Source organism: Cololabis saira, chromosome 13, assembly GCF_033807715.1.
Source record: "Cololabis saira isolate AMF1-May2022 chromosome 13, fColSai1.1, whole genome shotgun sequence".
Classification (NCBI taxonomy): Eukaryota; Metazoa; Chordata; class Actinopteri; order Beloniformes; family Belonidae; genus Cololabis; species Cololabis saira.
In genome coordinates, this window is record NC_084599.1 from 11374277 (window position 1) to 11392931 (window position 18655).

The 18655-nt window shown below is 39.1% G+C and overlaps 1 protein-coding gene across 1 annotated transcript; it reads left to right on the plus strand.

The window, feature by feature from the left end:
* Positions 1-670: 670 nt before the first annotated feature.
* Positions 671-15386, plus strand: pias4a (protein inhibitor of activated STAT, 4a). Its single transcript, XM_061737683.1, has 11 exons — positions 671-706; positions 4702-5083; positions 5195-5279; positions 5389-5430; positions 5667-5757; positions 7822-7950; positions 10111-10216; positions 10346-10419; positions 11436-11596; positions 12330-12481; positions 12612-15386. The coding sequence occupies exons 1-11, from the start codon at positions 680-682 to the stop codon at positions 12884-12886; spliced, it is 1524 nt and encodes a 507-aa protein (XP_061593667.1). The 5' UTR covers positions 671-679; the 3' UTR covers positions 12887-15386.
* The last annotated feature ends 3269 nt before the right edge of the window (positions 15387-18655 follow it).

Below are 18655 nucleotides of genomic sequence, written 5' to 3' on the forward strand. Positions count from 1 at the left end.
TGTGTGTGTGTGTGTGTGTGTGTGTGTGTGTGTGTGTGTAAAATGTATGTACGTATGTAGAGAGAGAGAGAGAATTTATTATCCATGTATTCATTGGACTGAACAAATTATTTGACTTCTCCAAACTTCCTTGTAAACTTTGGGAGGAGAATGATATTTTACTTTTGAATCAGGTTCGGGTTTTTTAATTAGTCGTTTTAACTTAATTGTGACCATACCGCAAACAAAGCATTACCTTCACTTCTGAAAGCTGGTCGCAGAAACCGAAACGGAGTATTTTTTCTCGGATGGGATTTGAACGTACCATGCGACCCAATCCACTGGACACTCCATCCTTTACATCAGCGTTGAATTTAAGCAGTGTTTAAAACATGGACTTCAAATATCTCAATTATATAAACATGATAAGTCATAAATTTCAAAACACCTTAACATCGGCCGTCACTGATGGCAGTCGAGGCCTATTTTGTAAAAAGGACCTGCCTTTGAGTATTTTTGAAAAAGGTGCGCTGTAACTTTAAATCCCCACAGTCCCGCCTATTTCGAATGCAATGAGTCGGCCGCCGCTGGAACTCGCGCTCTGATTGGACGAAGCCGCCCGTCCATCAAAATGCTGCCGGCGTTTGATTGGTGGAAGACTCGCCGTCGTCCGTGACTCTCGCGGTACTGCTGTACGAAGATGGCGGCCGAACTGGTGGAAGCGATGGTAGGCAGAGCTCGCTCGGCTTTTGCTTGATGAGAGACGGGTCGAGGCAGCGCGGGGTGAAACTCACGTTGTCCGTGGCGATAACTGGGGGGTTGTGTATGAGTATTGTACAGAGTATTTGTTCTTAACAGTCACGCACGGAGGGAGCTAGCCTGTGGTGCTAACCTGCTCGGGACGTGAAGCAGGGCTGAGGGTTCAGCATGATTTATGGTTCTGCGTCAAATCGACGCAGAGCCTACGCCGTATACGGTGCGCTTCGCCGCGTACCTTACGCCGTAGGCTCTGCGTTAGTGTAACGCGGGAGCATAAATCAGCCCTTAGCTAGCATCACGCTGCCTCCGCAGGATGAATGATGCCCCCGTCAAAGCAGCCCGGGCTTTCCGTCCCCACGACTCCCTCCGTGACAAGAATCCTCAATATTTAACGCACAATTAACACAGGTGCATATATTCCCAGTGTGTGTGTGCAGCCATGCACCTGTCAAAAGGTCCAGTAGTCATGATTGAGCAGCGACATGCTGGAGGGGAGGTAGCTGTCTCATAGTCGGCCAGAACTCATATTAATTTAGGATTTACTGACTTTACGGTGGGGATTTGGTTAGGAGACAATAACCTTGTTATGCAGATGTGATCTGGACTCCCTCGTCCAGTGGTGTTTATTAAATACTAGCAGAATAAACAGAAGGATCAGGTCCATCCAGTAACAACAATAGTTGGTGTTTCGCATCCACTCCAACCTCGCTGCTGCTGCTTTGTAAATAAACCTACGCATAGAACGAGGGTTTTGTCTCGTGGTGTATGCTTAGCTATTACTTTTTAAGTATTAGAATGGAGTCTATACAAACAAACGTGAATTAAAGCTTTTACTTTACTTTTTTTATTAGCACCATAAAAGAAAAAACAAAAACGACTAACAGACAAAAGTAATATGTGCGGGAGAGGTTAAAAACCCCTGTACGGGCTTATAAAAAGCACCTCCCCAAGGAAATAAAAGAATTGACAAATAAATCAACAATAACAATAATACTGGTATTCACAAAATAAACAAGAAGCTATAACAACAGACAATAAGAAAGCAAACATGAGCAGGGAACACAAAAAACAAAAACATGAGAGTATGTAGGGTAATAAGAGTATTAGGGCCAAACTAAGACAAAAAAATTGGAAATTACGAGAATAAAGTCATAATATAATGAGAATAAAGTCGTAAAATTACGAGAATAAAGTCGTAATAGAATAAAGTCGTAATAGAATAAAGTCGTATTATGAGAATAAAGTCGTTATATTATGAGATTAAAGTCGTAATATTACGAGAATGAAGTCTTAATATTACGAGAAGTCGTAACATTACGAGAATAAAGTCGTAACATTGCGAGAATAAAGTCGTAACATTGCGAGAATAAAGTCGTAACATTACGAGAATAAAGTCGTAACATTACGAGAATAAAGTCGTAACATTACGAGAATAAAGTCGTAATATTATGAGAATATAATTTATGAGAACTCTTCTCCCTGTGTAAAAATGAGGAATATTGAGCATTTTGTGAAGTTATATTTATAATATATATAATATTATGACTTTATTCTCAAAATATGACTTTATTCTCGTAATTTTACGACTTTATTCTCGTAATTTCCTTTTTTTTGTCTTAGTTTGGCCCTAATACTCCATCGTATAATCCACATCTAACATACTGTAAAATAAACGTTTAAGAGTCTTGATTTAACAGAATATATTTAAGTCTTAAACATTTTGATGGAAGTGCATGATTCAACAATGAACTGATAGGAATTCCAGATTAAGGAGCCTCTATAAGCAAAAGAAAACTGGCTGTGTGTAGTGCGACAAAAAGGGGGATGAAGTTTATTACTGTGTCTTGTGTTGTGAGTATGGACCTGAGAGTTTGCTGTAAAGCTCATGTCAGAGACATGACAATAAATGTTTAATTTTAATGTTTTAATGTCTGTTCAGACTGCCTCTGTAAATGTGGATGAAGGATCCCACCAAGTGGCCAGAGGTGTTGTATCCCAACATCTATATTAACCTAATTGAATCTCTAATTTATGTATTGCAGACACTGTCCTTTCAATGATACATCACATTTGACTACTTTGACTTTTAGCATCACAGCCAATTGAATTTTGGACTTGACTGTGATTAAGTGATTACCACAAAGATATTGGTAATGCCTGGCCTGGTCTCTCAGTTTCCCATCTTCATCCCTTCTGGGGATTGCCTTAGGCCACAAATATCTCTTTCTACTGTCCTCCTCTCTTCAAGGAAGAGCTTTTTCAAATGTGGTATCATACAGTTTTCGTCAATGAACAGATGATGTGGTGTGACTTAGAAATATGTATAATGGCTTTTTGAAATCCTGAAAGCCTTAATCAGAGTAACTCCAATAGGACCTGTTGTTGCATGTAAATCTTTGCTGTTTCATCAGTGATGCCGATTTTATTTTAATGTTTTAGGCTTCTAAATCAGGGGTAGGGAACCCTGGTCCTAGAGAGCCGCAGTCCTGCATGTTTTAGATGTTTCCCTGCTTCTTTACACCCTGATACAAAGGACTGTGTCATTAACACACCTGTGGAGACCTGAATGAGAAACTGACAATCATTAATTAGAATCAGGTGTGTTGATGCAAGGAGACATCCAAACTATGGCTCTCTAGGACCAGGGTTCCCTACCCCTGTTCTAAATGCTGCACGTGATATTTAGCTATATTAGATTGTATACTTAATGCTCTTCCGCTTGACTGACTTGCCCAAGTTTTTTCTGCCTCATTAGGGTGTTATTTCACCAGGTGAGCCTGAGTATTTGTTGTTTTGGAACCGTAAGACAAGGCTTTTTACAAAGTTGACAAAAGGCATTACCTTTTCCGTAACTTCCCATCTATGTTGTTGAGTCCAAAATACTTCTTCTTTTACATGGAGTCGTAATTGTCTGCTCTGTTATTGTCCAGTAGTCAATTGCAACTACATATAAAAGTATATATTTCAGATTCAACAGCATCGGTTGGAAAGCCACTCTGCTTGTGGGGCATGGGAAACTTGGAGAATGGCTCCTGCTGGATCAAACAAACAACAAAGTGTCTAATGAACTGCAAACATTATATTTTCAACATACGACTGATTGATTATGGAAGAAAAAAAAGTCCTAATTATTTTGTAAATATTGAAATCACAATCATTTAAAACATTATCCAGACTTTTGAAATATATTGAATTTGGTATGGTAAACTTAAATTACAAAGTAAGATTTGAGACTAACTAACTAACCGTGATCAATGCCATGAAAGCCAGTGCTGATAGAGCTTCTTGGAAAAAAAAAAAATCCACAATCCTGCATTATGGGCCAGAAACACTTGAATTACCTTATTTCTCAAATAACTTTTGTTATGCACAAAAAGTACACAGGAATCATTCTTCTATGGCCCAATAAAGTCTATGCCTGAAGTGTGTATGTAATTCAAAGATGGATTATGTTGCAAAATATAATCTATGCAATTTAATCAATTGCATAGCCCTATTCAAGGGGGGGTCATTTTAGTTTGAAAATGAATTTTCCATATCATATTCGAACAAATGTTTGAATATCGGTTTACTGCTTACTGCCCGACTATATTTAAAATTATGTTTAAAAAAATTGCCTTTTTGTTGTTAAGCAGAGGCTCCCTCAGCTACAGTCAGACCAGAAGCAGTTTAAGGGTGAATTTACGACAATTTAAAACAAAGAAGCTAGAGTACCTCAACATATAGGCCTTTAAATCACTTCACAAGTAAGAAATTCAACCTGTGGATCCTATCAATTGTGGAAAATGAAAGAAACTGTGAATTTGCCCCATAATTCTTACGTGCTAATCATGTTAACAATTAATGAGTAAAAAATATTTGTATTTGTTTTTAGATTAGAACATCAAGCATAACGTTTTGTGTTTGTGTTCTTTAAAAAAAAAAAAAAAAAAAAAGATCTAAACTTTCTTTCTTTTTTTCTAGAACATGGTCAAAAGTTTCCGGGTCTCAGACCTACAGACGCTGCTGGCCTCGATGGGTCGCAGCAAAAGTGGTCTGAAGCAGGACCTGGTCGGCCGTGCGCTGAGGCTGGTGCAGACAGAGTACAGCCCTGAACTGCTGAAGAACGTCAGGCAGCTCTACGAGTCGCGATTCCCCAAAACATCTGGATGGCTGGCAGCGCGGCGCCCTGAGGGTGTTCCAGTTTCATACTCGTCCCTCAGCCCCTCCCCCTCCGCCACCTCTCAGGGCGCAGACTACCTCAACGGCATCTCCAAACCGCCTCCTACACCTGCTGCAGAGGTGAAGCTGGTCCCACTGCCCTTCTACCAAACTCTAGAGACACTGCTGCCACCAACAGAACTAAGTGAGTGCAGACTAATGGTTGGGTCTTTGTAATTATGGTAACCTTATTATTACATGTCATTTCTTTGTGCTTTTCTTATGGGTTTTTGTCTGCCTTTTTTTTTTTTTAAAGTTGCACAGAACAGTGAGAAACTGCAGGACAGTCAGTGCATCTTTGAATTAACACCGGCTCAAGCAGATCAGATCAGAAATGCAAGGTAATTAAAATTGAAAATCATCTCTGAGATTTGCACTTCATCACTTTTATTTTGACTTAAAAATATGGCTTATTTTTATTGTATTTGATTTATTCATTTTATTTCACAGTGAGATTCGTCCAGGAATCCGTTCAATCCAAGTGGTTCTTAGGTAAGTTCTAAGTTGTTTCACAACCCTGTTTTCTGGAAGATTCTTGTCCTGTGTTTGGCTGTGCTTTCTCTAAGATTTGCTCTATGATTAAATAAATGAGTAGTAGCTTTATTGTGTACAGATACGTAGTATAATACTTTTACCAGTTATTACTATCTCATTTATGTGGAATATTTGAAAAATCCCAAGCTCATTCATATGGTGCTTTGTTCTGACTTCCTCTTAACTCTTTGCAGAATCTGTTACACGGATTCCATTGGCGTTCAGGAGGACCAGTATCCTCCAAATATTGCTGTCAAAGTCAACCAGTCCTACTGTCATGTGCCGGTGAGTTGATTCCCTTTTATATATAACTTGGAACATGGTTTTATGTTTCTGTTTGCAGTCAAACGGCACCCTGAAAGCTCTTCTGGTAAAACATGTAGACTCAGTTAAGGTCCTATCTCTAACTCGTGTTTGGCTACAGTCAAGACCCTTTTTCTGAATGTATTCAAGTCGTACCCTATAAATGACCCGTATCCAGTAAAACAGACCCCAGATAAGTCCCTTATTCTTCAGCCATTCTTCCACATAACATTAAAGAAGAGTGTGTGATGAGGTATGGAAATGGTAGCCAAGTTATGATACTGGATTCTTCACCATAATGGATGTGTATGTTAACTAAGGAAAAATAAATCCTGGCTTGTGAGAGTTTGTGAATATAAGTCCATTAACAACTTTTCTTTAACAGTCAAACATGGAATACGACAGGACTGCCAGGCATTCCAAGTCGTTTAGCTTTTATTCGTATTGTGCACAAATCAGTTTCAGAAATGACTTAATTGCTTTATCAAAATTATATAAATGTACAGCGGCTCCATGACGGCGACTGTTCTCAGGCACTTCTGAATGTTTGCAATGAGAAATGGAGAAATCAGCTGCTAATTGTATGAGATATTGGATGATTTCAACATTGGTTCGCAAACAGCTTTTGCCTACTTTACAATAAATGTGTATGTTAATGGGTGCGCATGCAGGAAATGTGCAAAAGAAATACAATGACAAAGCTCTTTGTAATGACTAAAGTAGGGAGATTAATGCATCTTCTGTACCTGAAATAAGTTTAAGAGTAAGTTTAAAAATAAACATGGTGTCCACCTCCTAAACCCAAAACAAACTTAAAAATAGTAAAATACACTTGCAAAAATGGTGACTCATCTGAAAATTGGAGAAAAGGTGTCATAAGGTAGTATTATAGGTTTAAAGTCTGTGACACATTGGCTGCACACTGAACCTGTGATGAAGGGTATGTTGCCATTAAATCAGTATGATGGCCAACAATTTTTTTTAGGTATGTATGTTATGAGAACTGCTTTCTTTACAATTACTTAACATGTAAAAACAGGCAACACGTCTAAACTGTCACAAAGTGTTAGCTCCAGCATAGCCCAACCATGTAACCACAAATTGAATCTGACTCTGAGCGAAATAATGGAATTGCCTTTTTAAAAAGTCCTTGAGAGACAGGGATTTCAGTTTTATAGACACTAAACAAATTAAGACTGTTGTGATAAATCTCAGTGTAAATAATCAACAGTTGCAATTTGATAATGGCTACAAATACTCACAAATACTCTAGACATAATCCAGGAAGAGTATTACATTATTTTACAATTGCGCTACACAAGTACCCCTTTGTAATTTACAAAGGGGTACTACACAAGTACCCCTTTGTAATTTCACTAATATATTTGTAATTAAAAACGATAAGCTGTCATAAATGTTCTTTTTTGTTTGCGTCTGCACCGCAGACGTGACATTCCTATTCTCTCCCTAACCACAACTTTTGTGCACATGGAATTTGCACATAATACTGTGTTGATATCCATCTGTAGTCAGGAGCCCTCACTAATTAATCCTAGCAATGCTGGAAGCTTCTCACAGAACCGGATTCCTGCAGTAAGAATGAGGTGTGCCTTATTTAAAGCCCTGTTGGCTTCACACTGAAATGCCAGAATATATGCTGAACCGATGAATAGACTTCAAACCCTGGCCAGGGTTTTCTGTTTGACATGAAAATGGGATAAACAGCAGGTCATTATGGAGCCTCAAGTCATCTACATTCAGTCATCCATAGAAGAATGGGACAAAAAAAAAAACATTTAAATTCCTTCAACAATATTTGAAAGAATCTTGATAGTCAATACACAAATCTTGACACATGATAGTTTAGCGTGTTAAATGAATTTAGGATGATTTTGGTATGAGTTCTGTACTTTCCCACAGCGATGTCCAATGATGGATATCATTGTTAAATCCATGTTTGTTTTATATTTGTTGGATGAGCTTGATGTTTTGGACTTTTTGACTCATCGCTTCACTCTTGTGTTTTTATTTTTTTTTATTTTGCAGGGATATTACCCCTCAAATAAACCTGGAGTTGAACCTCGTCGTCCTTGTCGCCCTGTAAACATCACTCCATGGTTGCATCTGACCAACATCACCAACAGAGTCACCATAACCTGGGGAAACTTTGGCAAGGTCAGAATCATATGCTGAATCTTGTAGATCTCAGGTTTGTGGTGGAACGTTGAGCTTCCCGGATTAGCTGAAGAAAGTAGATGGACTCAGTTTTGAGATCAGAGATTTTGTAATGCTATATATGTATCCATACAGATAGATTGCAACCTAAAATTATTATTTACCGTTTACAACATGCAGAGAACAGTGGGCCTAAATATATGTTTTACAAATGTAAAATCGCTTTAAGTTTTCTAGATGTCTCCACTTCCTGTTCAAGAAGCTGCTTCTGCCCTTTTCTGAAGGGAGGGATACGAAGGAATGCATCGTAGGCTGCAAGCTCGTCTCTGATGAGAAATCCTCCCCCCTACTGGCTTTGTTTTGTGTACATAAACACCAATGACACAAAACCAGGACTACTAGAGTCCAATGACGCCTCGCCTGCAAAAATAAAACACAAACTGCACCAGCCAAATCTAACGCCAGCTTATCAAACCTTAGCTGCATTTATTATTCTAAATCATACAGACAATCACTAATGTAAATAAGGCTTTCCCATAAAATCAAAAAGTAGATAGATAACCTTACCTGATATAAAGCTGGCGCTGCAGACGCAAGCTTTTTTGATTATGTCCTCATTCCAGTCCACAGGTTTAATCGCTGGCAGCCACAGATGCCGCCTGTTGTGCTGAAATGGTTGCGATCCTGTTGGAATACTTTAAAACTTTAGTCCGCAGGTGGAATAGCAATTCATACAACCGTATACGCAACAACCAAACATGTTCATGCTGGGAAAAGTTAGTTAAATGCCCGTTAACCAGTTGCTACCTCGTCTTTCAGTCACAACTGCTGGAGAACAACACCACTTCTGTTGCCAAGATGCAGGCGCAACGTTACATGACGTAGGCTGAAAAGGGGTCTATTAACAGATACAAAACACCTGCAACAGACCCAGACTCAGGGAGGGCAGCCATCTGCCCCGACTGGTTGAGGTTTGAGACGACAGGAAAGAAAGACCACCATACAGTTAATAATGAATATTAAGTATAACAAATAATGACACCGGGTAGTCTAGACCTACAGCAGTGTAACTAAAGGGATTTTACAGGGGATCTAAACCAGCCCTAACTGTAAGCTTTACCTTACAATAAAGTTTTAAGTCTCAAGGGTCTCTGTGTCCAGAACAATAACTGGGAGCAGGTTCCACAAGAGAGGAGCCTGATAACTGGAGGCTCTGCCGCCCTTTTTACTTCTGGAAACATTGTCAATTACACTTCTAAAACAACTGCAGTTATCCGAGATGGCCCTAACTATATAATTAATTTAAAAAAAAAGCAGATTGTTAAATCTAAACTTAAAAGTAGAGTGTGTCTGCCTCTTAAAGCCAAACTGGAAATTGTCACCTACTAACTGAAATATGAAAATCAATATACATTTAAATATGGTGCTTTCCAACCTTTACACGGTGCCGTACCTGTTGACAGAAAGCATGACCACAACAAGAGCGCTGGCAGTTGAAATGATGGACGCAAGCTGATGTAAAACCTATACAAGAAACAAATTAAACCTTGGTCATCACATAATTGGTTGGTTCTTCAGTCAGCAATTTCTAGAATTTTTGAGCTAGTTCAAAAAAAATGTTTTTAATGAAGGAAGGTTGTAAAAGGGGGCTTTACAAGTCAAAAGAAAGCATCAGGAGAAAATGCACAAGAAAATGTATGAAACTCAAATGATGGAAGCAATAGTCATTGAAAACACAGTTACAGTGGATTAAAGAAGCAGTTTAAAGCTTAATTTTTCTTTTGAATATCCCATCAGTATAAAATGAATCATATCTTCAAAATGAATAGGTTAGATTAATTTCTTACCTCATATTTTTCATACGGTTGCAACTCTTTCTGATTTGGGGTAAACATTTTTGTATGTGCCTGTGTGTGTGTGTGTGTGTGTGTGTGTGTGTGTGTGTGTGTGTGTGTGTGTGTGTGTGTGTGTGTGTGTGTGTGTGTGTGTGTGTGTGTGTGTGTGTGTGTGTGTGTGTGTGTGTGTGTGTGTGTGTGTGTGTGTGTGTGTGTGTGTGTGTGTGTGTGTGTGTGTGTGTGTGTGTGTGTGTGTGTGTGTGTGTGTGTGTGCGTGTGTGTGTGTATATTCAAAAGCTCACAACCTGTAAATCCCTGTTTTCAGCGTTACTCTGTGGCTGTGTATTTAGTGAGGGTCTTCACTGCATCAGACCTCTTCAACCAGCTTAAGCTCTGCTCTGTTGAGAGTGCAGAACGTTGTTGTGAACGCAGTAAGTAAAACATTGATACTTCAGGTATAATAGTCTGAACACTGTTTTTGGAAAACTGGATGTGCATGTTGTAGTCTTGCCACTTATTATCTAATCGAGGTGTCATGTTTTCCTACATTTTACCTACAGTCCAAGACAAACTTCGTTTTGATCCAGAGAGTGAAATTGCAACCACAGGCCTCAGAGTTTCTTTAATCTGTCCAGTGAGTACATTTACAAAAACACATCTGACATGTTTAGTTGTGCCAGCATTATTTCCCACACAATGTTATTAATAAAGTTACTGCTGTTCATTTTAGACTTTCAAATGTAATGGATCATATACCTCACATTTCAGATCATACCATGGTTTTCGGGCCACAGATAATAGTTTTTCAGAGCAACAAAATAAATAAATAAGGCAGAGTCCAATATTTTTTTGCTCTCCATTTTCCATTTATAAGAAAGAAAGAAAACCCTCTTTTTTTTTAGTCGATACTCACAAAATCCACGGCACATCACATCGACTGCAACTCGTGGAGTGATCTGTGCAGACCAAGGTTCATGCGCAATCTGTCACAGCCCTACTTATTTTAGCACAGGGCTGCATGTATTACCTCTCTTCAGTCCCTGTACACTCCCGCTCATGTTACACACATTTACTGCATTGGGCTGTGGTTGTACATTAACATGCACAGAAGGAACAATTCTAAGTTTATAGTGTTTCCATCTAAATAGCCCCCCACCCCCTTTTTTTTCTTCTCCTCAACACCCTTTAATACGTTTCATAACATTTAAACATCATATTCCCAAGGTTCCCTACAAAGAACACAGCCGTGTCAAGCTATCCATCCCCAATACAGGCACAGAAATGTACAATAGGACACTGCTGCATTTCGGATAATGAGTAAAAAATTAAAGTTTGTGTGTGTGTGTATATAGATATACACAAATATAGTGGCAGCCAATTTTACCCCGTAGATGTTGCAACAAAGTTGGCCGCAGTGTCTTGTGAATAACAAACACTGAGCAGTACTGCAACCGAAAAGAACCCAAATGTTGGCGAGAGAGGAGACGTAATGAATTCTTCTGTTTCTTATGTAATGTAGCTAAATGCATATAAATACACCCCCACACCGCTCACTGCACCTACACAAGTATACTCTGTGGGAAACACTGGCCATCTCAAAAAATCCATGTCGTTTAACACTCAATATCCTCTTCTTTTCTCATATCCCAGCTGGTAAAGATGCGTCTTGGTGTACCATGCCGAGTTTTAACCTGCGCCCATCTTCAATGTTTCGACGCAGTCTTCTTCCTGCAAATGAACGAGAAGAAGCCCACGTGGACTTGCCCTGTCTGTGACAAGCCAGCTCCATTTGAGCTTCTCACAATTGATGGGTAAGGAGCCGTGCTCCAGCTTGTCCTACCGTGGCCACTATCTTTGTATAATGTGTCAAGGCCAGGTTACTCTTTATTATTTGAACTGCATAAAATGCCTCAAGACTTCTTGATGCGACCTGTTGTGTTTTTGTTTTAAAAAACAGTGTCAGTTCTGTATTATTTCTGCACCTACAGGCTCTCTTGTATTTTGACCATATACCATTTATTCTTCATACTGTGACAAAGAACCATTAATTGTGGGAATTCAAATGCTTACCACATTTCATATGCAAAACAAATTACTTTTCAGATTACTTAAGTATTTTAATATAACAGCAGTGAATGTTAATACGGTACCTCGCATTTAACGTGCAGATCTACAGTGTCCCCTATCCTATTTATATTGACTAACGGGGCCCCGTCAATAACTTTCTGAGGGTAGGGATTTGCATTACTTGGCATAAAATAGTGGAAAATTCTCTGTTTACTGTATCCGTAAACGGATGATGTTTGTATTGTTTTGTATGGAATTAACTGACACTATGTTGATTAGGTGTTATTAAACGTTAATGCCAATGATTACATAGTCTAAAAATACCGAAACTGCAGGAAGCACGATGGACAAAGGTATAGAAATTGAGCTCATGGAGGCCTCTGCTAGGATCCTGTTTATGACCTTAGAGCATTTTTTTATTAAAAAAGATGTTTGTTTTTTTTGTGAGGTGCATCTAACTCATGCTCTGTATTTCAGGCTGTGTTCTGAGATTCTGAAAGAGACGAGTGAAGAAATTGAGGAGATCGAGTACTTAACAGACGGGTCTTGGCGACCCATCAGAGATGAGAAGGAGAAGGACCGAGAACGAGAACGCAGCAACACACCAGAGTACCCTGATGTCGATATATGTAAGTGTCGAAGCCATCTTGTTCTAAATGCCTGGACACTATTTATTTTACGTTGCCCAGTGCTTGACCTGCGTTAAGCTTTCTGATAAGCATTTAATAAAGGTGTGTGCGTATGTGTGTGTGTGTGCAGGCATTCCTGAAGCAAACGGGCATTCACCGGCTCACAGCAGCACCAGCCTGACGGGCAAATCTGGAAGCAGTTCTGTGGGCACAGCTGGAGTCACGGGAGGACCTGCAGGCGCCCCAGGAGGAGGTGTAGTAGTAGATCTGACTCTGGACTCCTCCTCTGAGGAGGAAGGGGGTGGGGCTGGAGGAGACAGCGAGGACACTGAGGACAGTGCTGACAGTCCTGCCCCCAAGAGGGGCCGATACAACTACGACAAAGACCTGGTCACTGCATACTGACCCTGCTCCTGTGTCCCCTCATAGACTGGCAAAGACACAGAGGGATAGGGGGCTTAAAACATGAGGACAGGAGCACGAAAATCCACTAGATGCAACAACCCTCCCTTATGCCCAAACATCAAATCTGGTTTAAATCCAGAAACATTTCCTGTCAGTAAATCTGCGGTCAAGAAAGATGAGGATTCCTCTTTGTGCTGTACATCGCTGGAAGCAGCCCTGTTGGCCAATTATCAACTAGCAGTACACATGTGTCCTGTCCCGCCACTGTTAAAGGCTGAATTGAGCACCCCACTACCGTCACCACCATCAACCACCTTGTTCCTCTCTTTCCAGACTATTCCCTCTCACCATCTCTCTTTGTATAGACTTGGAATTGTAGGCTCTTTTAGCCTCGGGCGTTTAATGTTTGCATCTGATTTTGCCACATTGGTGATGAACAGGCAAGTTAAAAATGGAAGCTCCTCAGTTTTTGGTTGAAGGTGAAAAACAATAAATGAGAAGACAGAAATAATTTGGGGGAGAACAATGCAGAGAGTGTGGAAGTTTCCGCTTCTCCTGTTTTGTTCTTTGTTCACTATTTTTTGTATTTTGTTCTTTCTTCCGCCAAGAAATTATTCTCTTAATTTTGAAAAGGCAAAACACAATAGTCAGTGTGTGATGATTTCCTACTTTTATTTTGTCCCTGGATAACTATAACCTACCTCAGCCATAAAAACTTAGACTGACCAGGGAGTAGGAAAGTGGAGGACAGAAGAATTAACAAGTCTTTCTGAGGCCACTATTACACTGGAAATTGTTTTCCTGCATTTTTTTTCCTGTTGGGTGAAGATGTTAGTTTGTGGATCACCAGATTTACTGTAGTTTATAAATGATGCAAAATGAAGCAGAGGAAATGTGCCACGCTGTAAATCATTACTCCACCTATCAAACATTTGTCAGGCATGATAATTTAGAATTTTACATTAACATAACTTATGAAATTTACTATGCGGCTCCTGAGCTGAAGCAGTTGTGTTTTTTGAAAATTCTGTAACGGGTAGTGGTTGAGGTGCCTTTTTTTTTTCTTTTCTTTTTTTCCTTCTCCCCCAAAGGCCAGTTGAGCTGGTCAGAAGGTGAACGTGCAGTCTGAGAAGGTGTCCGGCATTGTGTCCTGCTTGAAAAGAACTATATTTATTTGATTGCTTAACATCTTCCTAACGATTGTTTGTGCTAATTGATTAACATTTGGCTGCAGCTCTGTAGCTGCTGGTTGCAGAAATCAGGGCACCTTTGCTGCTGGGATTTGTGGTGATGGCATGTCATTGATCGAGGCTCACGACTCTCCTGTCAGTGAATGCTGCTTCTCTTTTCCACTGAATCCGAGCTGGGTCAGAGCACCATCCAGGGTACGTTGCTGCGGTAGGTTCAACACATCTGACACAATGAAACATAATAAAGTGTCAGTTAAGTGAAACCCTGATAAATTTAAAATCCTTGATTAGATTGCAAATGGTCTGATTTAGAACAAGCAGGGCTGATTTGTCCGGCATCCCACCCCACTGAGCCTTCTTTCTATGTAGATAAGGTCATATCTATTTAGTGGAATAGATCCTGACTTTAAATGCAACGTGCTGTACGTAGTCTAGCAACTAATTCCTCTGCACCTGCATTATTTTAAGGATGGGAGAGCTGCTTCTCAAATGAACATACTTGGGCTACATGTGCAGACTTGAGATTTGCTTATAAAATAAAACATGTTGCCAGAGCTGTTTGCACATCCATCCACAACTTTAAAACCGCTCATTTAAAGACCCACATGTAGTATTATTCAAGAATTAGACAGCCTGAAAAGAGGAGATTGATTGTCCTGCTCCACCGTGAAACAGCTTGTGGATAGTTATTCAAAGGAATTCTGCATGATGTTCTTCCTACCATCATCTCTCATGTAGTTTGAGAACAGATTCTGGTTTTCATTAGCCTAACTTAAATGCACATAGAAAATAAATATTAACACTGATCTGGGAACTCACTGTTGCAACTGAAAGAGTTGGGGACTGGAAAGAGTAGACTTAGGGAAATCTCGTCTTCAATTTTGCTACTTTTTGACAGCTTAAAAATCCACACAAAACTGAAAGCACTTGATGACCTATCCCTGAAAATGAGGGTTTGAATAAAGTGCATTGACACAATAAATCTAAAGAAAAACCATTTGTTATAATATACAAGGTCATTGTTTGATTGGATTTCAGAAACTTCCCATTGCCTCATGGTTTAAGATGAGGTGATGCAGGTTGCTGCTGTGGAAACTAAGCCAGATACATTTAGAGGTAGCTGTGGGAGCTAAAGAGAGCTGAGGGACTAGTCTGTTTTTTTTTTTCTTCTTCTTTTACTTTTATGGCTTCTCTTCTTATAATAATGCATAAGGTAGCATGGACAGAGGCTTACAATCCATGATGTACATGTTTTGTTTCTTTTTTATGTTTGTTGTTCATAAAGACAATAAAGTTTAAATAATATTTTATTAAGCCTTGAATTGCCTCTGGTTGTTCTTATAGGCTCATGGACATTAAAAACAATGTTGAGGGCAGCAGCACTTGACGCTGATGCCACTGAGAATAAGGAAGATTGGCTGAGGTGGAGATTTATGTCCTGTACCAAATGCTCAGATCTGAGGATGCCTGTCGAGGATGAAACTGTAAAATTTGAAATGATCGTATTCTAATACCTGTTATTGACGTGTTGAATTAATTAAAATTGGTTCTTAAAAACCTGTCTGCCCCAATTTTTTTATTTATATAGTTTATATATATATATATATTGTTTGCAACAGGTCTGAATAATAGGATTCACAAGGACAGACCCATGATATTCTTGTTGCAATAAATCCTGGATCAACCTTCACTGAAGAAACTATTACATTATAAACTTGGTCTTCTGTGACTGAATCACTTCATACACGCTGCTGAGTGTGTGTGATCCAGTGTAGATCCATTTTTAACATGGGATTTTTTCATTTTTTTTTTTATTTTTAGTATTCCCAGAGGAGTCATGAAAAAACATCTTGCTACTACGTCACCACTGCTGTCGATACTTTGCGTGAAAGGGAAAAACATTATCACCATGTTTCTTAATGTCTCAAAGTAGGTCCTTCTCACTGAGGAGCATTACCAGCCAAGATAAGTTTGGCTGGTTTGAAATAGACTTTCAAAGGGACTCATCGATATCTCAGAGAATATTTGCAAAACTTTTATTTATTTCATCATAGGTGTACTAAAACACTTCAGACATTTTGGTGCATAATCTTTTAGGTTTATGTTCTTTAAAGCCTATAATTTCTTCACAGCCGGCTTTGAACTGAAGCCTGAACTTTGACTTGACAATTCCTCCACATTGCTGCTTCCTGGCATTCTCTAGTGGGCTTGTGAGCCAAGGATGATTATACAACCCACCTCAAGTTTGACTTTGGTCACTGACTCGGTGTCTTCAAATACATTTTGACATGATGGAGGATTCATTCTTAAATTAATGATTAAGCTGTCAATTGATTAAGGCAACCAAGTGACCCCAAATCATAACATTTCAACTGCCATACTTCAGAGATGCTTTAATGTTCTCCAGTAAACCTGCTTTAGGTTCTGCACCAAACATGTTTACTGCTACTATCATGTGTGCCGAGCTTTAATTAATTTATCCAGGGAAGATTGTTAGCAATGGCTTGATATTTACCTCAATGTTCAGTCTGAATTGTTCTTTTTTTTGTTTAAGACAAGACTTCTTCATCCTAAAGAAGTCATGGGTCTCTATGACAGCATACACTTGTACTTTGACGACACTAATGGTTAAAATTACAGGCAACTCGTATGATGACAGTTGGTAATTCTTGTGTGCAGAATTTGCTAGGACAGCCAATTTCTAGTTAATGTATGTCGTACTTGTTCAGTCCAAACACTTTAGACTATCAGGAGACCTTTAGATCCTGGGATGGTAACAGCACCGGCAAAATAGCAAAGATAACATCTGACCCTAAATACAAGTGATGTTTATCTTTTCAAGTAATTCTGCTACCGTGTAAAGAAATTTTGGCTTCTTTTTTGTTCCTTCTGTTCAAGACTAAGATACATCTTTGCATATGGACATGGTGTAAAGTTGATTGTATATGTGTTACTATACTGACACTGCATGCTTAGACAATATCGTGTTCAGACTTCATTTTTACCGAGTCCAAAACTCTTTAATGATGAGAAGTATTTTGGCATACTGCTTGAATGAACAAAGGATGATACTGGTTGATAACATAAATATTCTCATAGAAAGGTGAGGCAGTTTTGATGTTTGTTTTGGCACAAAGAAAAGGTGTATATAACACATTAAAAGAACTAAATGTTTGCATCAGTTAAAAAAAATTACCATGGTCTTTATTTTCCTCCTGTAAAGCACTATTGCTATGATTATAGTGCTATATTAAATAAGCTATGTGTGCTATTCAAGAAAAACATTTCTCCTTTCGGCTTTTCCCTTCAGGGGTCGCCACAGCGAATCAGTTTGGCTCCATTTGAGCTTGTCTTCTGCATCCTCTTCTCTTACTCCAACTACCTTCATGTCCTCTTTCACTACATCTATAAACCTCCGCTTTGGTCTATATATATGCAATATATATGCAATATATATGTATGCTGCTGCACCTTTGGGCAGTGCTGCGTTGCCAGGGTTACGTCACTGCGGTAAACAGATCCAACGGGTGACGTAACGGTTATAACTGACTACTACCTGTTGTTTTTTTACATCTGCCTATTGAAGTTCTGAGTAAACTATCGGATCGTACAACTTGTGTGGAGTTAAACCATTACGTGGTCTTCCTCTGGGCCTCCTGCTTGGCAGTTCAAAATGCAGCATCTTTCTACCAATATATTCACTATCTCTCCTTTGGACATGTCCGAACCATCTCAGTCTGGCCTTCCTGACTTTATCTTCAAAACCTCTAACGTGTGCTGTCACTATGATGTTCTCATTCCTGATCCCATCCAATCTGGTCACTCCCATAGAGAACCTCAGCATCTTCATCTCTGCTACCTCCAGCTCTGCCTCCTGTCTTTTCCTCAGTGACACTGTCTCTAGACCAAAGAGCATCACTGGTCTCACCACAGTTTTGTACACCTTTTCATTTTAGCTGAAACTCTTTTATCACACATCACACCTGACACTTTTCTCCACCCGCTCCATCCTGCCTGCACACGTTTCTTCACCTCTTTTCCACACTCTCCAACTGATGACCCTAAGTACTTAAAATCCTCCACCTTCTTTATCTCTTCTCCCAGTAACGTCACTCCTCCAAACATTTATATTATAATTAGTTAAAAACCAAATATATTTTAATATAGGCATGTTTACGTAGTATTTATATAGACTGTATTTATATGGATATTGTGTAGATATAATAATAGCAATAATGTAAATTCATAGAGTTATAAAGGGGTAGGAACTAGGAAATAAGTGTATACTTCTTCCTACTCCTTTTTTTGAACCTATGTGCATATGAAGATGTTAGTTTATTTTTATTTTTTATATACATGTTCGAAATAAATTCATTCATTCAAATTCATTCATTCAAAATCAATTAATTGCGAGGGGTTTACTTTTATGTATTGTAGTTTTGAATTTTAAAATGCTCAATTTAGTCAACTTTTCCAACACATCTTCAGTTCTTCCTTGTCGCCACTAGGTGGCGATGATGCATTTTTCTTCGCCTGTGCATCTGACATTAAACACGTAAAAGCTGATTTATGGTTCTGC

Coding starts and splice junctions, on each gene's coding strand:
- pias4a (XM_061737683.1), top strand. CDS start 680: ATGGCGGCCGAACTGGTGGAAGCGATG. Junction 7,951..10,110: donor CCTGGGGAAACTTTGGCAAG/GTCAGAATCATA, acceptor CCCTGTTTTCAG/CGTTACTCTGTGGCTGTGTA. Junction 11,597..12,329: donor GAGCTTCTCACAATTGATGG/GTAAGGAGCCGT, acceptor TCTGTATTTCAG/GCTGTGTTCTGAGATTCTGA.